Source organism: Eriocheir sinensis, chromosome 42 (assembly GCF_024679095.1).
Source record: "Eriocheir sinensis breed Jianghai 21 chromosome 42, ASM2467909v1, whole genome shotgun sequence".
In the NCBI taxonomy this organism is placed as follows: Eukaryota; Metazoa; Arthropoda; class Malacostraca; order Decapoda; family Varunidae; genus Eriocheir; species Eriocheir sinensis.
In genome coordinates, this window is record NC_066550.1 from 6,761,895 (window position 1) to 6,789,394 (window position 27,500).

General features: G+C 39.3%; 1 protein-coding gene across 1 annotated transcript in view; it reads right to left on the reverse strand.

The window, feature by feature from the left end:
* Positions 1-27,500, reverse strand: part of LOC127009878 (serine/threonine-protein kinase SIK1-like) — a 78,591-nt gene that overhangs the window by 9,596 nt on the left and 41,495 nt on the right. The window contains exons 4-5 of the mRNA XM_050883359.1: positions 18,792-18,907; positions 3,641-3,811 (exon numbers count right to left, since the gene is read on the reverse strand). Of these exons, the coding sequence (XP_050739316.1) occupies positions 3,641-3,811; positions 18,792-18,907 (287 nt within the window). The remainder of the gene's footprint in view (positions 1-3,640; positions 3,812-18,791; positions 18,908-27,500) is intronic.

The following is a 27,500-nucleotide window of genomic DNA, read 5'->3' on the forward strand; positions in this document are numbered from 1 at the left end:
ATGTCTTTCTTAATAACTGATGTCTTTCTTAATAATTGATGTCTTTCTTAATAACTGATGTCTTTCTTAATAACTGATGTCTTTCTTAATAACTGATGTCTTTCTTAATAACTGATGTCTTTCTTAATAACTGATGTCTTTCTTACTAACTGATGTCTTTCTTACTAACTGATGTCTTTCTTAATAACTGATGTCTTTCTTACTAACTGATATCTTTCTTAATAACTGATGTCTTTCTTAATAACTGATGTCTTTCTTACTAACTGATGTCTTTCTTACTAACTGATGTCTTTCTTAATAACTGATGTCTTAATAACTGATGTCTTTCTTAATAACTGATGTCTTTCTTAATAACTGATGTCTTTCCTAATAACTGATGTCTTTCTTAATAACTGATGTCTTTCTATCATCCAGGAACTCTGCGGATCATATGCACCTCCGTCATCAACCATATGTGTGTGTGTGTGTGTGTGTGTGTGAGAGAGAGAGAGAGAGAGAGAGAGAGAGAGAGAGAGAGAGAGAGAGAGAGAATGAACGAGTGGATTTATATCTCTCTCTCTCTCTCTCTCTCTCTCTCTCTCTCTCTCAAAACATTCCTTTGCTGTAAGAAATAAACGATGGCAAAAATTAAGCAGCTTTTCATTATAACAAACATGACCTGAACACGGGATTGAAGTCCGGCACACAGGTGGGCGGTGACAGTAAGGTCCATATTTTAAACGTACCGGGCTCGCACTACAACTATATCGTGAGGCCACAGACAAGATTAACCGGGTTTCCATGGCTGTCTCCCGTTCATGGCGCACAAGTCATGTAAAACTATCCCTCTATTCAGGAGCAGTAAGTAGCGGGCTTATTTTTTCATTATTATTATTATTTTTTTATTCTTACGCCCTTGCACACTCCTCTGCTGTAAAAACAAAAGAAACAACAACAACAAAAATAGGGTCGCAAGACTCCACGGAAATCCCAACAGCAACTTTTACGAGACTTTTGAAACAGGCGAACTGAGGTGCCGATACGTTTAAAAATACTGACTTAGGTTACTCGACGAGGGGCTGTACTGTGAGAGCAATGGGTGCTGTACGTGATCCAAGCATACACCGAAGCTTTGAGGGCGTTATAGGGAGGAGGGACTGAGCTGTGGTGGTGGCAATAGGTTACTCGAGAAAGGCTTGTGCCGTGAGCAGAATACGGGCTTAAGGGCGGTATTCTCAGACGCTTCCACCTCGCACATTAAATATTTCCAAAGGTCAAAATGGAGATTAATCGGACTTTCATGAGGATTTTGTCACATTCATGGTACAGAAGAAGAGTTAAACAACCACCAGGGCCATTAAACTACCCCTGAAAATGCCCGGAACGCCTGCGAAAGCCTTGTCAAATATGTGTAATTGGGCGCCGAAAGGTTTGAGAATAAGGGTCTAAGTTACTTGAGGGCCTGTGCTGTGAGAGGAATGGGTTGTGTAAGTCATCAAAGTATACACCAAAGATCTGAGGGCTTTATGAGGAGAAGAGAATACCCGTGGCGGTGGTGTGAACGCCTCGGCCCTGTTTGCGGCTCGGGCGGCGGAGAGAATGGCCGGGTGATGGCAAGAAAGATATTGGTCACGAGTACCGGCGTGAAATCGATGCTGGGAGTGTGAAGACAATTCTCTCTTAAGTGTGAGGATGTAGTGCCGGGGGATGTGAAGGGGGGCGAGGCGGGGAGAGCTCGCGTGTGCCGGGGTGAGGTGTTTGAACAGGTGCTCTGGACCCGTATTCTTAAGCGCTTGGGGTACTCGTTACGACCATTTTCAAAGGCGACAGAGAAGATAAGCAGAGTCCTCATGAGTGTCATGGTTCTGGCATGAGCACAAGGCAGTAGTGATAGCTTAGCCTTCAGGTGTGTTCAAGAGACAACAAATGCTGCGTGAGTGTGAACCGCGGGGCTCCGGTTATAGGTGTTGGGCTGCTGCTGGGGGGTCGGAGTTCAAACCCCTTCCCGGGCAGCAGTTGGCGGGCCTGGCTGCGTTTCCCTTTGACCCTGGCTCACGCTGGACTCCTTTACAAATATTTAATGGCCACGAGGGGCTGTTACAGCCTGCACTGTCCTGCTTCCTCGGAGGATGTCCCCAATACAGCAAACACCAGCAGCTGTGTGTGACTGTTGCTCCGAGCCACACAGCATAACAAAACATTTGGAAACCGCAAACTCCCGCCAAGCTGCGGCCGCCCGAGTCATTCAGGCAGTTTTCATTCTTTATTCGCCACCATTCAGTCACTCTGTGATCGTAGTTTTCTAAAATGCTACACCCTTAGTTTTATGAATATCGTGCCGGCAGGTTTTTTCGTAATCTTGCTGACGGACAAACAAACAAACAAACTCCTCCCACTCCGGTGACGGAAGTAATCGTGACGCCGCGGTGCTCTCGCCTCTCAGGGCTGCTGTTTTTTTTATTTATAATTAGTTTCAAGTAAAACCACCACCACTACAGCGACGCTCTGTACTTTCATCACAGACATGTAATACTTACAAAATGAACCACACAGGTACGCTCAGTAATTTGTATAAAAATCTTTTAAAATCATTAAGATTGTCAAATTGGTATTCATTCGTGAAGGACACATCCTACTCTGGCGACTGACACAATTTCCTACTTTTTGCTGTGCTATTAAACCATTTGATAACCGTTTCCGTCGGAAATTACTCTTTTCTTTTTACAAAGTACTTCACTGTAATGTTTTCCGGCGGGCGGCGCCACGGCCAGGTTCACGGCCTCCGGGACGGCGTCCCGCCGAGTCGCACTGAAGCAATGCGTGGTTACGATAAGAAATAATTTAGTGGCGATTGGTTACGAATTAAAAGGCTGGAGGTTACTCTCCAAAGATAGGCTGTGCTGGGCGGCAGATTGGATCAGTTTGGGTGACCGCGGGCGGGGGGCAAATAAAAGATACAGCAACTTCATCCCGCCGCGGCAGATCAATGCACGGCGCCGAAACTTATCGTAAACTTCGGCACACCGGCGCGGGGCGGTTCTTTTTATGGAAACCAACCATGAATAACGTATGTGTACACTACCAAACAAAAAGCAATTGAGATCACATAAAAATCCTCATAAATTACCACTAAAGAAAACGAATCTATTGAACGGGTAGCCAACCTAGACAGACTCTCCTTCTTTACTCCCATATCGATTTCAGGGCCGATATATACTTTTTTCCCTTGAAGACCAATCGCACTGGGTAATACAACAAAACTTATACTCACTAGAGAAAAACGAATCTAACAAATGGGTGACCCACTTATAAATACTCCTTTCTTACCCGCCATCTCTCTTTCCTTACCCAAGACTCCCCTTCCTTACTCACTATCTCTCCTTCCTTACCCGTATGACAATGTATATTTTTCCCTTCGCTAATAAAACAAACCTAAAAACTAACCACTAAAGAAAGCGAACCTATTAAACGGGTAACCATCTTAGACTCAGGGCCCCTTCCTTACCCATCCTTTCCTTACCCACTATCTCTCTCTCCTTATCCATTCTCTCTCTTTCCTTACCCACTCTCCTTCCTTACCAACTATCTCCCCCTCCTTATCCACTATCTCTCCTTCCTTACCCATTATCTTCCCTTCCTTACCCACTATCTCTTTCCTTACCCAAATGTCGATCTCCGGGCCGATGTACTTTTTCCCCTCGAAGACCTCCGGCGCGGCGTAGGGGGGAGAGCCGCACCAGGTGTTGAGGGTGTCGTTGGGGGTGTAGTAGTTGCTGAAGCCCCAGTCCGCGATCTTCATGTTCATGTTGATGTCTAACAAGAGGTTCTCCGCCTAGAAGGAAGGTAAGTAATGGTAAAGTCCAACAAAGTAAGGTAATGGGGAATAAGGTAAGTATTAGTAAGGTAATGGAGTATAAGGTAAGTAATGGTAAGGTCAAAGAAAGTAAGGTAATGGGGAATAAGGTAAGTATTGGTAAGGTAAAAGAAAGTAAGGTAATGGAGTATAAGGTAAGTAATGGTAAGGTCAAAGAAAGGAAGGTAATGGGGAATAAAGTGAGTATTGGTAAGGTCAAAGAAAGTAAGGTAATGGGGAATAAGGTAAGTAAAGGTAAGGTCAAAGAAAGTAAGGTAATGGAGAATAAGGTAAGTATTGGTAAGGTCAAAGAAAGTAAGGTAATGGGGAATAAGGTAAGTATTGGTAAGGTCAAAGAAAGTAAGGTAATGGGGAATAAGGTAAGTATTGGTAAGGTCAAAGAAAGTAAGGTAATGGAGAATAAGGTAAGTATTGGTAAGGTCAAAGAAAGTAAGGTAATGGGGAATAAGGTAAGTATTGGTAAGGTCAAAGAAAGTAAGGTAAAGGAGAATAAGGTAAGTAATGACAAGTAAATAGTAAGTGAGGTAAGGTTGGAGGCATATGCTATAGGTGCGCGTGGCTGCGGTGCTCATCTCCGTTGCTTTGGTCGTTTAAGGCAAGGTTTCAGCATGCGGTCGGAAAGAAACGTAATGCAAAACGTAATGAATAAATACGAGACGAAAACAACTGGATCTGAGGGCTAGAAGGTTGAAGACTGTGAACAAGAGGTGAAAATATATAGTCAGTTTTCTTTATATTGTTTTGTTATCTTATTCGTGTTTTTTAATATCCAAAAATAAAAATGAAAATGATGGAGGTGAAGGTTGAAAAAGGTGGTAGTAGTAGTAGTAGTAGTAGTGGTAGTAGTAGTAGTATATGATAAACAATAGATGAAAAGGTGTCAGGCTAGTTCTCTTTGTAATGCTTCCTAGTAATGCAAAAATAAAGTTAATACAGATAATGAAACTACTTGGATCTGAGGGCAGGAAAGTGTAAGATTGTAAGGAGATGAATAAAAGTATATAAATAGTTTCCTTCGTATGGTTTCTTTGTACTCTTTCTTTTTAGTTCATCGCAATCATGTTTTTAATGTCTAGAGGGAAAAGAAATATATGAAATAGACGAAATGAAAGTGTGTACAGATGAAAATGAATATAATCAGTTTTAGATATAGTGTGTTCCTTGTAGGTTTATAATTTTCGTGTTTAAAGTATCTAAAAGGAATAAGATTAATGAAATAGACGAAATGAAAGTGTATAGAAATGAAAATGAATATAACCAGTTTTCCTTATGGTGTTTCTTTTAGGCTTATCATTAATTTTTTTATCTTTTTATGTTATCTTAATGAAACAGACGAAATGACAGGAGGCACGATAAGAAATGTAGCTCAGTGGCTCATGCGTTAAAAGATAAGGTGTTTTGTAGTCTTAACTTGTATTCCACGTGTATTTTTTTATTATTTTCTCGACCTTACCGCACGTACAGAAATAAAAGACAATATGGTAATGAAGTTTGCAAAGATTGAAATAAAAGAAAATACGGTAATGAAGTTTGCAAAGATTGAAATAAAAGAAAATATGGTAATGAAGTTTGCAAAGATCGAAATAAAAGTTAAGGAAAGTTTTAGTGGGTTTCAGGTATGTTATCAGATTGCTTTTTTTTTGGGGGGGGGGAGGGGGGGGAGAGAGGGCATCAGATAAATTCGTATAAAAATAGAAAAATATAAACTGGATCTAAACACGAAAAAATGGAATAATAGGAAATAGGCAAAAATTGGGTTATAATACAGGTTTTCTATTTTTTTTTTCCTCTATTGTCCTTGTTTACACACACACACACACACACACACACACACACACACACACACACACACACACACACACACACACACACACGAGAGATATCAGTAAAAAAAAGAAGAAAAAAAAAGGTGCATGTGATTAGTGAAAACGTAAAACTATGAAGAACAAATAAAAAAAAATACTAGAGGCATTATTAACTTCACACACACACACACACACACACACACACACACACACACGCAATCACGAGGCCAATAAATCATCATAATCAGCTGGTCATCGGCTGCTCTGACGTCACCGCTTCTTGTGACGTCATACAAGGGCCTTCACCTGATTGGCCGAAAGATATTCTTACTCTTATTTTCACAATCCGCAGCTATAATAACCCTGTCTCTCTCTCTCTCTCTCTCTCTCTCTCTCTCTCTCTCTCTCTCTCTCTCTCTCGGGTTTCTTCCCCTCTTTTCCCCTTTCTTTCTTTGCCTCTTTGTAAGTGTCTGTTTAGTGGTAGTAGTAGTAGTAGTAGTAAGTAGTAGTAGTAGTAGTAGTAGTAGTAGTAGTAGTAGTGGAAGTAGTAGCAGTAGTAGTAATACGTAGTAGTAAATTATGATAAAGATTAGGTATAGTAATAACAAGTTAAATAAAACAACAACAACAACAACAAAACGTCAAAACAAAACAAGAAAACAACGACAAAATAAACCTTTTTCCACCACTGTCAAAATCACACACACACACACACACACACACACACACACACACACACACACACACACACACACACATACGCTTTTTTTCCCTTTCACCTCCAACAGTACACGAATATACCCCTTTCTTCGCCACCACCACCACCACCACCACTACCTTTCCCCTCTTCTCATTTTTCAGCCCATTCACTTTTCCCTTTTCCCCATTATCCCTTCCACCCCCCACCCCCCCCACCATTCCTGTACAATCACCACTACCATCATCAACTCCACCACCTGTTCTTTTACCTCAGTACCCCTTACATCACCCCACCCCACCCCCTTCCCCTCCATCACCACCTCATCACCACCACCATCAATACCAACAAAGAACACAGCCCTTCCTCTCCCCCACCACCTCCAACACCTATATTCCCTTCCCCAACCACCACCACTACTACAAATAGAACACATCCCCCCTTCCACCTCCTCCCCTTCCACACTCCAATATTCCCTCACACTATCCCACCCCATCCATCACCACCACCTCGACACCCCAACATTCTCTCCCCCATCCCCCCACCACCAGCACCAACAGAGTTTCCCCTCCCATCTTACCTTCCCTCCCATGCCTCAATATCCCTCCCCCATCACCTACAGTACTCCGTCTACCCCCTCCCCCCGCCCCCACACACACACACCGCTGTCATTGAGTACATCACTTCCATCTTTCCTTCCCCCCCACACCCCAATTTCTACCTCCTTTTCCCCCTACAATAAAGAAACATACTAACAGGGCACATTTCCCCACCCCCCCTTTTTTTCCCTTCCACCTTTTCCCTCACACCCATTCATTCCTCTTCCTCCCCCAACTCCTACACCTTAAAATTTTCTTCTCCCCACCACCACCACCACCAGTAGCAACAGAGTACACCCTTCTATCTTTCCCTTCCTTCAGCACCCCAATGTTCTCCCCTTACATAACCCCCACCACCACCAACACCTATATACAGTACTCCCTCCACCACCACCACCACCACTAGTACCAACAAGAGAGTTCACCCCGCATCATTCCTCTCCCAAATCTCAATAACCCCCCCCCCCCCATCACCACCACCACCACCAGGATACACCCCTCCATCTTTCCTTTCCTCCCACACCTAAATTTCTATCCCCTTCCCCCCTACCCTCCAACTCCCCACACCAACAAAGAGCGCCCCCTCCACGCATGCGCCGCGCCCCTGACGTCACTCGCCGCTGCCGAACCTGTGCTTACGTCACGCCGTTCCTGTCCTCCCATTGGTCCGCCGTGAACCCCGCCGAGTGCGCTGATTGGTGGGGAGAAGCGGCTTGGATATCATTACTCCCCCCCCCCCCTTCCTACCCTCCCCAATCCCCTTTATCTTCCCTGGATCCTCTGACCTCCTCCAGCCCCCTCCTCTGACCCTCCTTCCTACAGTACTCGATCCTATAATTCTGGTTCAGGGAGAGAGTGTTTTTTTTTTTCTCTCGTTCTTGCTCGTTAAGTAATTTGGTGATTGGTTGCTATTTGTGGTGATGGATTTGGAGTTACTCAACCCGTTTGTTCTGTTCTATTCGTTGTTTGGTTGTTTGTTTGGTTGTTGTTGTTGTTTTGTCTATTTTCTTTCGTTCACTCGTTCTTGTTTGTTGTTTGGGGGTAATTTTTTTTTGTCTTTTCTCTATTACTGTTTGTTTGTTCTTCTTCTCCATCTTCTTGTCTATCGTGTTTTGTTTTCGTTTTGTTATATATGTCTACTTTCTCTGTCTTTCTCTCGTTTTTTTGTGTGTTTTTTGTGGTACTTTTTCTTCTTCTCTTATTTCTCTGTTGTTGTTGTTGTTGTTGTTTGCTTCTTGTTGTTTATCGTACTGTTCTTGTTTGTTATTGTCTACTTTGTCTGTCTGTCTCTCATTCGTTTTTCTTTGTTTGAGTTGGTACTTTCTGCTTTTCTTCTTTTTCGTTATATTTTGCTTCCTTTTCTTCTTGTTTTTGTCTGTCGTACTGTTATAATTTGTCTTTTTATCCCTTTCACCTCAAACAGTACAAGAATATACCCTTTTTTCGCCATCACCATCACCACCACCACCACCACCACCACCATCACCACCACCATCACCATCACCACCACCACCACCACCACCACCACCATCACCACCACCACCACCACCTTTTCCTTATCCCTTTCCTACTTTCTGTGTCTGTCTTTCACTTGCTTACTTGCTTACTCTTATTTTTTCTTTGCTTTTTCTTCTACTTTCTTCGTCCATTTTCTCTCTTTACTGTTTCCTCTTTTTTTCTGGTATTTACTTTTTTCGCTTCGAGTTTAAATTATTTCATCCGTGTATCATTTCTGCGTTCGTTAATGAAAGTTTCGTTGCTGTTTTTACTTGTACCCTTTTTCTTTTCTTTTGGTAAGGAAGGAAACGAAGGAATGCGGAGGAGGAAGATGAAAGGTTAAAGGTAAAAGGGGGGGTTATGTCAGGTTAATCAGGTGTGCTCAATTAACCTGCGTGAGGTAAGAGTTACAACACCGGTCTTACCTTCTGTTTTCACGGGCAAATAATCCTTCACAATAATTAGAAAGAGAAAAAAAAAAAAAAAAAAAACGGCGAGAAGGGTAAATGAACTAAACTACTACTAACTAAACTACTAACTGAACTAACTAAATTACTAACTAAACTAACTTATTGACTAAGCTAACTGAACTAACAAAATTACTAACTGAACTACTAACTAAACTAGCTAAATTACTAACACTACTATTGAACTACTAACTAAAGTGGCCACTATACTAACTAAACTTCTAATTGTAATACTGAACTACTAACTAAAGTGCTAACTAACTAACTAAACTACTAACCATACTATTGAACTACTAACGAAACTACTAACTATACTATTAAACTACTTTCTAAACCGAAAACTATACTAACTAAACCACTAACTAAACTATTGAACTACTTACTAAACTATTGAACTACTAACTAAACTACTAACTATACTATTAAACTACTTTCTAAACCGAAAACTATACTAACTAAACCACTAACTAAACTATTGAACTACTAACTATACTATTAAACTACTAACTATACTATTAAACTACTAACTATACTATTAAACCACTAACTAAACTACTAACTATACTATTAAACCACTAACTAAACTACTAACTATATTATTAACCACTAACTAAACTACTAACCATACTATTAAACCACTAACTAAACTACTAACTATACTATTAAACCACTAACTAAACTACTAACTATACTATTAACCACTAACTAAACTACTAACTATACTATTAACCACTAACTAAACTACTAACTATACTATTAAACCACTAACTAAACTACTAACTATACTATTAAACCACTAACTAAACTACTAACTATACTATTAAACCACTAACTAAACTACTAACTATACTATTAACCACTAACTAAACTACTAACTATACTATTAAACCACTAACTAAACTACTAACTATACTATTAAACCACTAACTAAACTACTAACTATACTATTAAACCACTAACTAAACTACTAACTATACTATTAACCACTAACTAAACTACTAACTATACTATTAAACCACTAACTAAACTACTAACTATACTATTAAACTACTAACTAAACTACTAACTATACTATTAAACCATAACTAAACTACTAACTATACTATTAAACTACTAACTAAACTACTAACTATACTATTAAACCACTAACTAAACTACTAACTATACTATTAAACCACTAACTAAACTACTAACTATACTATTAAACCACTAACTAAACTACTAACTATACTATTAAACCACTAACTAAACTACTAACTATACTATTAAACCACTAACTAAACTACTAACTATACTATTAAACCACTAACTAAACTACTAACTATACTATTAAACCACTAACTAAACTACTAACTATACTATTAAACCACTAACTAAACTACTAACTATACTATTAAACCACTAACTAAACTACTAACTATACTATTAAACTACTAACTAAACTGCTAACTATACTATTAACCACTAACTAAACTACTAACTATACTATTAAACTACTAACTAAACTACTAACTATACTATTAAACTACTAACTAAACTACTAACTATACTATTAAACTACTAACTAAACTACTAACTATACTATTAAACTACTAACTAAACTACTAACTAAACTGCTAACTATACTATTAAACCACTAACTAAACTACTAACTATACTATTAAACTACTAACTAAACTACTAACTATACTATTAAACCACTAACTAAACTACTAACTATACTATTAACCACTAACTAAACTACTAACTATACTATTAAACCACTAACTAAACTACTAACTATACTATTAAACCACTAACTAAACTACTAACTATACTATTAAACTACTAACTATACTATTAAACCACTAACTAAACTACTAACTATACTATTAAACCACTAACTAAACTACTAACTATACTATTAAACCACTAACTAAACTACTAACTATACTATTAAACCACTAACTAAACTACTAACTGTACTATTAAACCACTAACTAAACTACTAAACTGGTAACCTTTTCCCTCCACTTTTCTAATCTTCTATATTCTCTCGCCCTTTTCCTCCTCCTCTCATTCCCTTCACTTTCATTTTCTCTGCCTCAGCGTCTCAGGTGTTTGGGGGCTGCTGGACAGGTAGTTTATAGTGACTGTGCTTCTACCTCTCTACCTGATTCACCTCTAACAATAATAATAAGAAGAAGAAGAAGGATATGAAGTAAAAGAAGAAGAGGAAGAATCTACACTCTCAGTCGCTTCGTTTATCAAGGCAAGAAAGTCATACTGATAAGCTTAACAGGAAACAGTAAGATTAATTTATATAGAGAAGCTCATTAACTCAACGCTCACTAATACAAAAATAACTCACCTTCTATAATTATACTCGCATTTTTACGTTCAATTATTTTCTTTCCTAATTTGCATCTTTATTTTTTCTTATTCTTGTTCTCAGTAATTTTCCTTTTTTTTCCTTCTTTTACTTACTTATCCCTTTTCCTGTTATTTTTCTTTTCATTTTCTTGCTGTTTTCTTTTCGTGTTGTCCCCTTTCTTTCCCTTCTCTGTCCGCCTGTCCGCAACCCCCACCCCCCTCCTCCTCTTTTTCCTCCTCCTCCTCCTCCTCCTCCGCCCCCTTCTTCTTTCTTTCTTTCTTTCTTTTCATTACTTCATATTTTTAGTACTTCTTCTTGTTTCCTTACTACTTCTCATTCTTTTACTTTTCCTTTCTTTCTCTTGTTCTTACTCTTTACTTTTTTTCTTATTCTTATATACGTACTATTACTTTTTTTTCTTTTTTTCCTTTTTCTTTTTCTTCTCTTTTTAGCTTTTTTTTCTATTTTTCCTTTTTCTTCTTATTTTTTAATTTTTTGATTTACTCTTTTTTTTCCTTTCCTTTTCTTGATCTTTTTTTTTTATTTTTCACCAACTAATTTTCACTTTTTCCTTTTTCTTCTTATTTTTTTCTTTTTTTATTTACTCTTTTTTTCCTTTCTTTTTCTTGATCTTTTCTTTTTTTTCACCAACTAATTTTCACTTTTTCCTTTTTCTTCTTATTTTATCTTTTTTTCTTTACTCTTTTTTCCTTTCTTTTTCTTGATATTTTATTTTTATTTTTCACCTACTAATTTTCATTCTTTTTCCTTTTTCTTTCTTTTTCTTGACCTTATTCTCATCACTTTCCTACTTACTAATTCTTACTTTATTACCTTCCCTTCTTTTCCTCCCATTACTTTCCCTTCCTTTTTCTTCTACAGTCTTACCAAAAAAAAAAAAAAAAATCACTAAAATGAATAGCGGGTCAGAAAGGAACGAAAAAAAAAAGTATAAGAAAAAGTATCAACAATTATTTCCCTCTCTTTTAAGATAATGACCGACAACAATCACTCTCGTTAGGGGTAATTGTGGCCTTCGCAGTGTTTTGAGGTTATTAAGGAAAACCACCGGAAAGTCTAAAACCAGAAAATAAAAATAAAAACAGGTGCTGGTTAATCACAATTCGTTTAAAGTCTATAAAAGAAAATAAACTGGAAACTCTTGGGGAGGCATATTGGTGTTTAGTAGTTGACGTTTCTGAAGGATAATAATAAGAAGACGACGAAGAAGACTAAGAAGCAGAAAACGAGGAAAAAGTAGAAGAAGAAGAAGAAGACGGAAATACAATAAGATGAAGAAGTAGAAGACGAAAAAGAAGAAGTACAAGAAGACGAGAAAGGAGAAATAAATTAAGAAGTACAAAAAGAAGACGAAAATGGAATAAAAGTAGGAGTACAAAAAGAAGAAGAAAAAGAAGAAATAAAAAAAGAAAATGAGGAAGAAGTACAAGAAGACGAAGACGACGAACAACAACAACAGCAACAACACTCATTAACAACAGAAACAGGATTAAACAACAACAACAACAACTACTACTACTACCACCACCACCACCACCACCAACAACAACAACAACAACTACTACTACCACCACCACCACCACCAACAACAACAACAACAACAACAACAACAACAACAACAGCAATACACCACTCGTTGTCTCTAAATATAGTTACAAAAAGTTAGTATAAAGAGAAGGGGGACGAAATGTGTCTGCTACTCTCTCTCTCTCTCTCTCTCTCTCTCTCTCTCTCTATCTATCTATCTACCTCGCTGATTCACTTATAGGAAGAAAAAGTTTGTTAAGCGTTCAACGAGTTTACAAAGTGTTACAAACTTCACGTTAGACTTTTTTGAAGCGTTTTACTTCGTTTAATCTTACGTCGATATTCTTTCAACTTGTATTTTCTTTGTTTTCTTTCCTCCTTGGTTTGGGTATAAAAGGAACAGGTTTGTCTTTCATTATTTGAACGCGTGCTGCTTTCTGTATTTTTTTTCATTTTCTTTTGTTTTTTTTCTTGTGAGTTTGGGTTTAAAAGTAATATGTTTTCTTTTATTACTTTAACTTGTACCGCTTTCTTTTTTATCATTGCTATTTTTACTTTATTTGAATTTTATATCACATTTTATTTTTTACCTTTTTTCTTGTTTTTACGTATGCGGATTTCCTTATTTTCATTTTTACTTTATTTTACTTTTATGCTTTTTACTTCTACTTTTTTTACTGCTGGTTTGTTTGTAGAAGAAATGGGAACTTTTTATCATTTTTATTTTTACTTTATTACTCGTTTGCTTATAAATGGAACTTGTACTTTATTTTTCCCCTTTGATTTGCGTTTACTTTCTTTTTTTCTTACTTTTTTTTATTTCTTATTACTTTTTACTTTTTTTACTTTTCCTCATTACTTTTTCACTTACTGATTTTTTGTGTTACTTTCCCTTTCTTTTCCTTGTTACCCGTTACCGTTTAAAAGGAATCTCAACTTTCTCATACTTTTTAACTTTTCTGATCATTTTTATTAACTTTTTTTTTTTTACGTCTTCTCTCTGGCTTTCTTCAGGGGTCTGGTGGTCGGCTCAAGCCCGTCATGGCGCAGGCAATTTTTATAGTGGCGCCATTTATGCTTGGCTCCTGCTGCCCCCCGGAACTCAATCTTGATTCACTTGGACGGTTTCTTCTAGAGTCCGGGTTGATGGGTGGTCTTCAGGACAGTATGTCTTAGGCCACTCGGCGGTGACTGAAAATTCCCAGGTTGTAGCGAGCGGATTCGAACCGACATCGTCTATGGCGCGGTGAATGCGGGGCCCGCACACTAACCAGTCAGCCACCGCCTACCTTACTTCTTATTTTGCTACTTATTTACTACTAACTTTTTCTATCATTTTTCTTGTTACTCGTTTCTATATAAAAGGAATCTCAACTTTCTTAGAATTTTTACTTACTTTTCTTATCAGTTTTACTTTAATCTTACTTTTTATTTACCTCACTTTTATTTTTCCTCTTTATTCACTCTTATTATCTTTCTTTTCCTGCTACTCGTTTCTATATAAAAGGAATCTCAATTTTCTTATACCTTTCACTTACTTTTCTTATCAGTTTTACTTTAATCTTACTTTTTATTTACCTCACTTTTTTTTCCCTCTTTATTCACTCTTATTATCTTTCTTTTCCTGCTACTCGTCTCCGTTTATAAGGAATCTCAAACTTTCTAATTATTTTTATTTCCCCTTACTCTATATTTACATCTTATTCTTACTCTTTACTCAATCCTCCTTTTTCTTTTTCTTTCTACTCGTTTCGTTTTAAAAGGAATTTCAACTTCTTATACTCAATTTTGTTTTTACTACCTACAAGGAACGAGCGCGCGCGCGCGTGTGTGTGTGTGTGTGTGTGTGTGTGTTGAGAGACGAGCCGTGTTGTGTTTGTCAATGATGGCTATTCTGGGTGTCTTTAAATATATCCTACATGTTTGTCTCTTCTCTTCTCTTCTCTTCTCTTCTCTTCTCTTCTCTCCTCTCTCTCTCACCCTCTACTGCAGCTATTTGAACACCGTCTACGTAAGGCTTCGCTGTACGAGGCTTGGGGGCAGGAGAGCGCTAAGCCACACAGCCGCGGTGACGAGACGGGGCGGGGGGGGAAGGGGGGGGGGGCGAGGAGGGGGCGCTATGACGTCAATTCGCTCCCCTTTCACGCTCCCCCCTCCCCGGTTTTGCCCCCCCTTTCCCTTCTCTGCTCCCCTCCTCCCCCTCCTCCTCCTGTCTGTCCCGCCCCCTTCTTCCTTCTCTTCTTTTTTTTCTTTTACTCTTTTTTTCTTACATCTTAGAGAACGACGTGTGCGCTGAGTCAGACGGGGCAGGTGTGTGTGTGTGTGTGTGTGTGTGTGTGTGTGTGTGTGTGTGTGTGTGTGAGAGAGAGAGAGAGAGAGAGAGAGAGAGAGAGAGAGAGAGAGAGAGAGAGAGAGAGAGAGAGAGAGAGAGAGAGAGAGAGAGAGAGAGAGAGAGAGAGAGAGAAATATGTGGGTGTATCTGCCCACCTCCACCACCACCACAACCAAGACACGTGTCCCAAAGGTAAATTTCCAAGTAAGGTAAATGACCCACAGGTAGGAAGATGGACAGGTAGGTAGGCGGGAAGGTCTCTCTCTCTCTCTCTCTCTCTCTCTCTCTCTCTCTCTCTCTCTCTCTCTCAGAAAGAGAGAGAGAGAGAGAGAGAGAGAGAGAGAGAGAGAGAGAGAGAGAGAGAGAGAGAGAGAGAGAGAGAGAGAGAGAGAGAGAGAGAGAGAAAAATAAATCAAGGTCACCTAAAATAAAAAGAAAAGACATAGAAGAAAAAAAGGAGAGGACAGCAAATAAAAGGAGAAAAGAAAAAGAAAAACAAATGAAAGTAGAAAAAAAACAAATCAATAAAATAAGGTTAACTAAAAAGACAAATTGAGAGAAAATAAAAATAGGAAAAAAAAGAAAAATGAAAGTAGAAAAAATGGAAAATAATAGAAAAAGAAAAAAAAGAAAAGAAGAAAAAGAAACCAAGTAAAAGGAGGAAAAAAGGAAACCAAAATAAAAAGAAAAAAAGAAAAGAAAAAATCAAAGTAAGGTTAATTAAAAAAAAAGAGATAAAGAAAAGGAGAAAAAGAAAACAAATACAAGTGCAAAAAGAAAATTCAAGAAAGTAAGGTAAACAAAAAATGGACAAATAAAAGAAGAAAGAAAAAAAAAGAAAACAAATAAAAGAAAAGAAGTGAGGTTAACCAAAAAAAAAAAAGAAGAAAAAAGAAAAAAAAATCAATATAGTCAATCCTTCATTCTGTTTCTCAGCCACACTTGAAGAACAAAAGAAAGGCAAGACAGACAGACAGACAGACAGACAGACATACATAATCTACTTTCGACACGTACAGAAGAAGAGAAGACACAGACGAGATATTAAGGGAAGAAAATTAAGGGAAGAGAAACGATGAATAAGGGAGAAGAAGCGCTAAGAGAGGAGAGGAAAGTAGAGAAAAAGGGAATAGAATAAGAGAAGAAAAGGAGGTGAGAGAAGAAGAGACGAGAGGAAAGAAGGAACGAGGGAGGATAGGAAAAAGGGAATAGAAGAAAAATAAAAGAGAAAAGGAGATGAGAAGAAGAGAGAGAAGAGGAGAGGAGGAAAGAAAGAACGAGAGAAGATAGCAAAAAGAAAGTAGAAGAGAAGAAATGAGAGATAAAAGGTGAAAGAAGAAGAGACGAGAGGAAAGAAGGAACGAGGGAGGATAGGAAAAAGGGAATAGAAGAAAAATAAAAGAGAAAAGGAGATGAGAAGAAGAGAGAGAAGAGGAAAGAACGAGAGAAGATTGAAAAAAATAAAGTAGAAGAGAAGAAATGAGAGAAAGAAGGTGAAAGAAGAAGAGAGGAGATAAGGAAAGAAGGGGAAAAAGTGAGTAAAGGAGATGAGAGAGAAAAGAAGGATGGAGAAGAAGAGAAAGGAAAGAAGAAAAAAGGAACGAGGGAAGAGAGGAAAAACGGAGTAGAAGAGAAATGGGAAAAAAGAGATAAGAGAGAGGAAAGGAAAAAAGAAAGAACAAGGAAAGACAAGAGAAAAGAGAGGACAAGAAATAATAAATGAGAAGGTGAAGGGAGAGAAAAAGGGGAAAAAAGAGAAAGGAGAATGAAGGAAACAGAAAGGGAAGAATAAAGAATGGAAAAAGGAGAGAAGAGAAAGGGATTATCAGAAGAGTACAAGTCCCTCTTTCTCCTCCTCCTCCTCCTCCTTTCTCTCTCTTCCTCCCTTCATATAAGCCTCTCTCCTCTTTTTACTAACCTCTTTATTTCTACAGTAACACACAATCCTTCACTTCTCTTCTTTTCCCTATCTTTTTCCCCTTTTCCTTTTTTGCCTTTCTCACATTTTTGGTTTCCCTTCTTTTCCCTTTCAACACAAACACATAATCCATCTAATTCTCTCTTCTTTTTTCACTTTCACGGACTTTTACTTTCATTCTCTCCCGTTTCGCTTAAAAAAACATTCATCTTCCTTTTCTTTTTTTCATTTTCTCTTCCCTTCTCTTCCTTTTCGACGCCTAAGAACGCTAATCCATCCTTCTCTTTTCCCCTTTTCGCTTTCAGGCACTTTCACTTTCATTCTCTCCCGTTTCGCTTAAAAAAAAAAAATCATATTCCTTTATAATTTTTTTTCATTTTCACTTCCATTCTCTTCCTTTTCGACGCCTAAGAACGTTAATCTATCATTCTGTTTTCCCCTTTTCACTCATTTTTATTCCTTCTTTTTCCCTTTCAACAGCTGCGAACATAAAATAGTCTCCCCTTTCTCCCTCTCCCATCTCACATATTTTCTTCCCTTCTTTCCCCTTTCAACCATAAGAACATAACAGACTCATCCTTTCCTCTAAACCTACCTCTCCTTTTCCCCTTTTCACTGTCATTAATTTTTTCTTCCCTTCTCTTCCCCTTCACGTCGGAACCTCAACCCATTTTCTACTCTATATTTTTTTTCTCGACACTTTTTTTCTTCCCTTCAACACGCAAGATCATTAACTGGCCCTTCTCGTTCCCCCTCTCCCCTTCCATACATCTCTACTTTCCCTTCTCTTCCCCTTCACGTCGGAACCTTAACCCATTTTCTACTCAATATTTTTTTCTCATTGACATACTTTTTCTTCCCTTCAACTCGTAAGATCATTAACTGGCCCTTCTCGTTTACCCTTTCCCTCTTCCACACATCTTACTTTCCCTTCTCTTCCCCTTCACGTAAGAATATGTAACCATCTTTTTTCCTTTTTACTTTCAACTTTTTTCTTCCTTTTTACTTTCAACGCAAGAACATTAAAGAATCTCCTCTCTCTCTTTCTCCTTTCACACATTTTCATTTCCCTTCTTTTTCCTTTTAACACGAACACAAAATCACCTTCTTCCATGTTGCCACTTTCACGCATTTTCACTTCCCTTCTTTTCCCTTTTAACACAAACACAAAATCACCTTCTTCCATTTTGTCACTTTCAAGCGTTTTTACTTCCCTTTTCTTCCCTTTCTGCACGTAAGAACATATATCCGTCTTCCTCTTTCCCCTTTTTCACTAACACATTCTTACTTTATATACTTTTCTCTTTTTAAAACACCTATGATTCTTATGTTCTCCCTGTACCCCCCTTTTCAATTTCAATACTTTCCCTTTTTCTGTCCCTTTCCCTCCTCCTCCTTCTCCTTTTTTCTACTTGTAATTCAATCTACTTTAATTTCGCTCTTACTCTTCTCACATCCGCCACTCTCATTTCCTTCTCCTTTTTCTCTTTATTCCTTTCTCTTATTCACTAACGTCTTCCCTTTATCCCGTGACTGTTTATTCCCCGTTCTCTCTTTTAACTTTCCCCTAGTAATCTCTTTCTTATATTCCCTTTTAACTTTCTTCTTCTCTCTCATATTCCTTCCATACACCTTCTCTTACCTGCACACACACACACACGCGCGCACACATACACATTCAGGTCACACTCACACACCATCATCACCATTCTCTTCACTCACCTTCAGATCCCGGTGCACCACGTGACGGTCGTGACAATACTCCACCGCTGAGAGAATCTGCCAGAACTTGCGTCTCGCCATTGGTTCTGTCATCCGGCCGTAGCGCGCGATGTAGTCTGGGGAAGAGAGAGAAGAGAGTAAGGTCCATATTCTTGAACGTCTCGGGCTATCACTAAGGAAAGGAGAGAAGTATGTGCGTTATGTAAGGGTGTTAGAGGTCGATAAAAGGAGGAAGAAAATGGAAGCGAGTGCGTTATGTAAGGGTGTTAGAAGTCATTAAAAGGAGGAAGAAAATGGAAGTGAGTGCGTTATGGAAGGGTGTTAGAAGTCTATAAAAGGAGGAATTAAATGGAAGTGAGTGCGTTATGGAAGGGTGTTAGAAGTCGATAAAAGGAGGAAGAAAATGGAAGTGAGTGCGTTATGGAAGGGTGTTAGAAGTCTATAAAAGGAAGAAGAAAATGGAAGTGAGTGCGTTATGGAAGGGTGTTAGAAGTCGATAAAAGGAGGAAGAAAATGGAAGTGAGTGCGTTATGGAAGGGTGTTAGAATTCGATAAAAGGAGGAAGAAAATGGAAGTGAAAATGTGCAAGTGACAAAAGGGAAGGAGGTCGTTTTATGTATTTGCTGTGGAGGGGAAAGGAAGGGAAGTGTAAATGAGTGAGAGCAGAAAGGAAGAGAGGAGATTCTTTTATGTTCTTATGTGGAAAGGAAAAAGTAATAATGTGTGAAAAAGTAGAACGAGGAAAGAAGATGGTTACATATTCTTACGTGAACGTGAAAGGGGAAAAGGAGAGAGGAGATTCTTTTACGTTCTCGTGTTGAAATTAAAAAAGTAAGAAAAAAGTTGAAAGTAAAAAGGAAAAAAAAAAAGGTTACATAATCTTACGTGAAGGGGAAGAGAAGGGAAGTAAAGATGTGTGGAAGGGAGCAAAGGGGAACGAGAAAGGCCAGTTAATGATCTTACGTGTTGAAGGGAAGAAAAAGTGTGTCAATGACCCCCCTCAAAAAAAAAAAAAAAAAAAAAAAAAAAGAGAGAAAAAAATGGATTTATGTTCTGACGTGAAGGGGAAAGAGAATGGAAATAAAAAAATGCGTTGGTGAAGGGATGTTAGAAGTCTCTATAAAGTTATAAGAAAGAGAGGAAAAGAAAGGTTGAAAAAAAAATGTTAGTTATATATGTTTGGGTTACAGTCTGGGCAGGTCTGGAAGTGTGTGGGTGAGCATACGTGGGCGTCATAGAAGTTTGTTAAAAGGGTGAGGAAACGGAGGGAGAGAGAGAGGATGAAAAAGATTGGCTACTTACGTGTGGAAGGTAGAAGGAAAAATGGGTATGTCTGTGTGTGTGTGTGTGTGTGTGTGTGTGTGTGTGTGTGTGTGTGTGTGTGTGTGTGTGTTTAAAAGGTTAGATGGACGTACAAGAATATTTGGTTACTATGTGAGAGAGAGAGAGAGAGAGAGAGAGAGAGAGAGAGAGAGAGAGAGAGAGAGAGAGAGAGAGAGAGAGAGAGAAAGGAGAGAGAAGGAAATAAGGATAATAATTAGGGCGTCTGCTCTTATTACCGCCAACTTCGTACCTTCCCGCCCACACACACACACACACACACACACACACACATACACACACACACACACACACAACGCCCACACATCTCCTCGACCTCCCCCCCTCTCTCTCTCTCTCTCTCTCTCTCTCTCTCTCCGTCAAATTTCATAACAGGGTAAAAAGTATCGTACGGTTGGCGCTAAAATATACAATTACTTCCATGTATAGAAAACGAAGCACTTATAGGAGAGAGACACATGTATCCTTCGTGCTGGGGGAAGGATGCTGGGATCGGTTTGGACACGTGTGGAGGAAGGAGAGATGCTGGGTATATTAGGAGGAGGCTGGAGATGGGTAGGACAAGTGTTGTATAGGAGAGATGCTGGGTTAATCAGGAGAAGGAGGCTGGAGATGGTTAGGATAAGTGATGCTGGGTGTATTAGGAGGAGGATGGAGATGGTTAGGATAAGTGATGCTGGGTGTATTAGGAGGAGGATGGAGATGGTTAGGATAAGTGATGCTGGGTATATTAGAAGGAGGCTGGAGATGGTTAGGATAAGTGATGCTGGGTGTATTAGGAGGAGGATGGAGATGGTTAGGATAAGTGATGCTGGGTGTATTAGGAGGAGGATGGAGATGGTTAGGATAAGTGATGCTGGGTATATTAGGAGGAGGATGGAGATGGTTAGGATAAGTGATGCTGGGTGTATTAGGAGGAGGATGGAGATGGTTAGGATAAGTGGTGCTGGGTGTATTAGGAGGAGGATGGAGATAGTTAGGATAAGTGATGCTGGGTGTATTAGGAGGAGGCTGGAGATGGTTAGGATAAGTGATGCTGGGTGTATTAGGAGGAGGATGGAGATGGTTAGGATAAGTGATGCTGGGTGTATTAGGAGGAGGATGGAGATGGTTAGGATAAGTGATGCTGGGTTTATTAGGAGGAGGATGGAGATGGTTAGGATAAGTGATGCTGGGTGTATTAGGAGGAGGATGGAGATGGTTAGGATAAGTGATGCTGGGTGTATTAGGAGGAGGATGGAGATGGTTAGGATAAGTGATGCTGGGTGTATTAGGAGGAGGATGGAGATGGTTAGGATAAGTGATGCTGGGTGTATTAGGAGGAGGCTGGAGATGGTTAGGATAAGTGATGCTGGGTGTATTAGAAGGAGGCTGGAGATGGTTAGGATAAGTGATGCTGGGTGTATTAGGAGGAGGATGGAGATGGTTAGGATAAGTGATGCTGGGTATATTAGAAGGAGGCTGGAGATGGGTAGGACAAGTGTTGTATAGGAGAGATGCTGGGTTAATCAGGAGAAGGAGGCTGGAGATGGTTTGAACACGTGTGGAGGAGTGGAGATGGTGAGTATATCGGGAAAAGGATGCTGGAGATGGAACTGCCGGGGAAGATGAGAAGAGAAAGGTCAAAGAGAAGTATTATGGATGTGGCGACAGGAGACACGAAGACAGTTGGCGTGACAGAAGGAGATAGATGAAATATGTACCAGATGATGAACTGTGGCGACCTCTAGCGGGAAAATCCAAAAGAAGACCTTTCCTTTTCTTGTTATTTTACATCCCCGCCTATAGCGCCGGTAGGCTTTCTTCAGGGGCCTGGTGGTCGGCCCAAGCCTGTCATGGAGCAGGCAAATTTTTATAGTGGCGCCATTTATGCTTGGCTCATGCTGCCCCCTGGAACTCATTTTTGATTCACTGGACGGTTTCTTTTAGTCCGGGTTGATGGGTGGTCTTCTGGACAGCATGTGGGTAGTCTTAGGCCACTCGGCGGTGACTGAAATATCCCAAGTGGTAGCGTGGGGATTCGAACCGACGTTGTACATGAGTGGTGAATGTGAGCCCAGCACGCTAACCACTCAGCCACCGCCTACCATAACATAAACTGGCATTCTATAACAATTTCTACGGCTTCCCATTGACCATAATCTACCGGAGAGCAAGTAGACCAACACAAGTACTCAGGAAGGCCCACTTTAATGCTGGACAGGTGTACCTAACATGTTTTGATTGATGGCAGCGGAACAGACTTATCTCTTATCATAAAAAAACAGAGAGATAAGAGAGAAAGCGAGGGACGCCTAATTTTTTAAACAACGTATTAGTCTTCATCGAGAACACCGTGGCTGACTTGACTTTTTTTACCCGTTGTTCAAGGCGTGGTTATCTGGCTTGGTTGAGTTTTCTTTTTATCACTTTCTACGACTGAGTTTGTAATATGTCGACGTAACTCTGTGGAACTCCAACACCTCTAACAACACTGCGCCAGGAATAGAAGTATGAAACCCAACAAGTGTGAGGAGAAAAGAACTGTTGAGAATTACTAACACGAAGCTAAAAATATCTAGCAAATTTATTAACAAGACAAACACGGAATGATAAATAAAACAGAAAAAAGGTCATATCTGCACACGAAGAAAATAACAAAAAAATAAAACTGGAAAAATATATAACCGTGACCAATAAAAATGTGACACCTTAAGCATTAATACCACCACGTGAAGTATATAAAAAAAAGACATTAATGAAGACACTGATGCTTAAAAAATAAACCAAAAGAATACAGAAAAAATACATAACTTTCTATCTCGCATTTTTCTTTTATTTTTCTCTTCGTTAACGTCAAGCGTTGGGCAAATGATCGTTTTCATTATCGTCTTAATTACGAATAAATTTATTTTCTTGCCAACCCGAACGTTTACGAATATCAGTGTCAATAAAATAAATAATAGGAAATAAAAGTAGATCACACACACACACACACACACACACACACACACAACGCCCACACATCTCCCTGACCTCCCACCCCCCCCACTCTCTCTCTCTCTCTCTCAACGCATAAATGTAAATGGTTAAAGTATATATTTTACTGAAACAAAAGTACTGAAAAAAGAGAAAGAAAATGGAAGAGCAAAAGAAAGTGGGAAGAAAGACAAAGAAAAGAAGAGACACACTGACTTATGAAAGAAAAAAAGGAAAAAAGAAAGAGGAATAAAAGAAAAAAAATAACTACAGAGAAAGAGGAAAGATAAGAAAAAGATAACAAGAAGAAAAGAACGTGAATGAAGAAAGAACAAAATAGAAAACACTAACATAGACGAAAGAAAGAAAGGAAAAAAAAATAACAAGAAAAAAAAGAAACAAAAGAAAATAAGAATGAAAATAAAGAAAAAGAAGAAAAAGAAGACAATAAGAGATGAAAGAAAAAAAAGAGGAGGAGGAATAAAGAAAAAAAAGAACAGGAAAAAACGTCACACACACACACACACACACACCTTTGCCGGCTTGCGTGCACCTCCAGAAGCCAGGCCGATGAGGGAGGTAAAGTGTGACGTCATTGAAGAGAAGACGGGGCGCGGGGGAGAGAAAGAGGGGAGAGAGAGAGAGGGGGGGAGGGGGTGGCAACCCGGCCTCTCTGTTCCACTTACACGCGACTATCGACCTCGTTCACTCCTCCCACACGGCCCATTATCCCTCGCTCTCTCTCTCTCTCTCTCTCTCTCTCTCTCTCTCTCTCTCTCTCTCTGACGTCATTAGTTGCTTGCGCGGTACTGCTGTTTGTGTATATTTTCTTTTCTTTTTTTTTTTTTCCTTGCTCTTTATTATTTTTTTTCTCATTTTGTGTTTCTTTTTATCTTTCACTCGTTTTTATTCTTTCTTCTCTCTTTCGTCTATTCTTTTTTCTTCTTTTTGCTTGATTGCTTAATTTTGTTTTGCTTGACGAGTTTTCTGTTTTTTTTTTCCCTCCTTGATATTTTCCTTGTTTGTCCTGTTTTTTCTTCTTCCTTGACTCGTCTTGCTCTTGTTTTTATTCCGTTCGTCACTGTTAGCGTTTCTTTTCTTCTTTGTTGTCTTTGTTTTTCTTCGATATTCCTTTTCTTCTTTATTTTTCTTCTTTTCTTCCTTTTTGTCCATTAATACGTCTTTCTGTTTGCTTCTTATTTCGTTATTTTTGTTCTTTATTCTTTCCTTGTTTTCTTAGTTATTCTTTTTCTTCTTTTCTTCCTTTTTGTCCATTAACTCGTTTCTTTTATTTTATTTATTTCGTTCGTGTTTATCAATGTTTCTCTTTCCTTCGTTTTCTTTCTCATCATTCTTCTCTTTTTCTTATTCTCTCCCATTTTCTTTCTTCCTATTTTATCAGTTCTGTTTTGTTTCAGTAAAATATAAATACACTTCAAGAATCTATATTTATTCGTTTAGTCATGTTTACCGTGTGTGCGTGCATGCATGTGTGTGTGTGTGTGTGTGTGTGTGTGTGTGTGTGTGTGTGTGTGTGGGTGTGTGTGTGTGTGTGTGTGTGTGTGTGTGTGTGTGTGTGTGTGTGTGTGTGTGTGTGTGTGTGTGTGTGTGTGTGTGTGTGTGTGTGTGTGTGTGTGTGTGTGTGTGTGTGTGTGTGTGTGTGGGTGTGTGCATGTGTGTGTGTGTGTGTGTGTGTGTGTGTGTGTGTGTGTGTGTGTGTGTGTGTGTGTGTGTTTGTGTGTGTGTGTAAACGTATAGAAAGATTAATTAGGTCTTACAATCGTTTTTTTCTTATTAGGATCCCAAACAGGTTACGAGCAAGGTCATTTTTTACTCTCTCTCTCTCTCTCTCTCTCATCTTCACATTCCTCTATCACAGTTACTCTCTACGAAGTATTTAGAGAACCACAGCGACCGCTTCCACAGTGTATCGTTCGCCTAATGGCCTGAGTAAATATGTGGTAATAGCCTTGTTAACACAGCCTGAATTATGCACATTTTCTAATCTTTCCGATGTTTTTAGCATGCGCTGCGGTACGATACTTTTTCCCCCCATCGAACTGCCCCTTAAATTGTCGTACTCAGAACATTTCATTAGCTAGATTTTTATTGTTATTATTTTTTTACAACAAAGGAGGCAGCTCAAGGGCACACACAAAAAAGAAAACAATAATAAAAAAAAGCCCGCTACTCAAAAACTATTTTACACACACTAATAACGACTTAAAATTAAAGTTATCGAAAAAACCGTTCACTAGGGATGCAGTTTTGGGATAGTTATACGTCAGAAACCAGAAACTACAATGCGTAACTGCTGCGTACGAGAACTTGCTAACGGTGATCCCGACCTAACCTGCTCCATAAAAACACAAATAACGATATAAAACTAAATATATCGTGAAAAAAAGTTGATTATGATGTTTTTTTGCGATAGTTAAGGGTTAGAAAGAGGAAAATTCGGTGTGGTGAGTACGATAATTTGGTAAGGATGATACTGCGAGTTGCCAGACGCACGATGAAAGGTAAACATTGAAAGGAAAAACGCGGAGAAAGAATCGGTTGAGGCTTCTACATTTCCAAAGCGTCGAGGGAGAGAAAAATAGACACGTGTAGACGAACAGACAGACGCGGGCGGGGGTATAAATAGCGACAGGAGTCCATTCACGCGTCCACGTCCACTGCAACACCTGGAAATAGCCGCCTAACTAGATGACTGACTAACTCCGGGTTGTGTTATGGAGCTCGTAAACCAAAACAAGTGATGAAAAGGTGAATAAAGGTGTTACTGAGAGAGAGAGAGAGAGAGAGAGAGAGAGAGAGAGAGAGAGAGAGAGAGAGAGAGAGAGAGGAAAAAAAACACCTTAGATTAGAAAATGAAAAAGAAGCTAAGAAGAAAAATAAAACATTTGTAATATGTAATTGTTTTTTCCTCCTTATTTCGAGAGAGAGAGAGAGAGAGAGAGAGAGAGAGAGAGAGAGAGAGAGAGAGAGAGAGAGAGAGAGAGAGAGAAATAACTAAGACTAGATAAAGAAAAAAACCGAAAGACAAACTGCATTTCTTTATATTTTTCTCCCTATTCCTCCTAGAGAGAGAGAGAGAGAGAGAGAGAGAGAGAGAGAGAGAGAGAGAGAGAGAGAGAACGAGTCAGTCTGGGCAGGGCATCTTTAAGTTCAAACCGGGAGATATACAACCAAGTCCCTTCCATTCACAACTTCCAACGGCACGCCCACTTTTCCCCGCCCTCTCCCCGCGCCCACGCCCTCTCGCCTCTCCCACGCACTCTCCCGCGGCCATTATGACGTGGAAAGATGAGCAAGTCGCGGCCAGAAGAGGAATATTATGGGCCTGTGTGAAATTCCTCCTGGTAAGCCGTTAATCGAAAGCGGATGAGCCAATAGGAAGTGGCCCTGATGACGCAAGACTCCCTCGGCCAATCAGAAGCTCCCGTTGGCCTCGTGACGTCAGCAGTATCCGCCAGACATACGGGTTCACTTTTCCACGCCGCCTCTCCCCGCCCTCTCCTCCTCCCTGCCTCCCTCCCTCCCTCTCGCCGGCGTCTAGGCCTACTGAAGTCACTAATAGGCCTAGGAGGGTTATGTAACGACGTTCAGACTCCATAAATTCGGTTACGTTGTCTTGGTGTTTTTGGGCGACCCTGAATGTTTTTTGTTGTGCTTCTTTTTCTTCTTCTTCCTCTTCTTCTTCGTTTTCTTCTTCTTCTTGTTTAAGTGTATTCCTTTGAGGTCTAATTCTGTTTTTCATTGTTTTTGTTTGTTTTGTTTGTTGTTTGTTTTGATTCCCATGTTGCCGAGGAAGAAAGAAGTTAGTTGTTGTGATAATTGTGTTTTGTTTCTTTGTTCCAAGAGAGGGTAAAAATATGCATGGAGTTAGTTTTAATGAGTAGGAAACAGTTATCTAATTATTCTCTCTCTCTCTCTCTCTCTCTCTCTCTCTCTCTCTCCTCCTCCTAAAAATACGACAAATAATGAGAAAACAAAAATATACATGAAAACAAACTAAAACAATTATTTCCCATTTTCTTCGTACCACGCCAGGCCTAAGGGTAACTTTACTGTTTTCCCTTCCACCGGCTCCTGAGAATTCCGATCCTTCTTACGATGGTTTCCAGGCGCCTCTCAGGACGAAACAAAAGACGGTGGAGTAGTATAAATAGATACAAGGGGAAGGAACACGCCCATGCCCCTCTTCTACATATATTTTAACAGTTACTTCAAATATGAAAAAAAAATACATTGGCTTTCTTTTTACGGTATAGGAAACAGCTCAAGGGCACTAACAAGAGAAAACAAACAAATAAGATGTCTAACCTCTGCTCCTCCGTCTGTCCAATGTCCATCTATTCCTTTCAGTACAGTCCTATCTTAAAACTGGTGAGACTGGTCATTGTG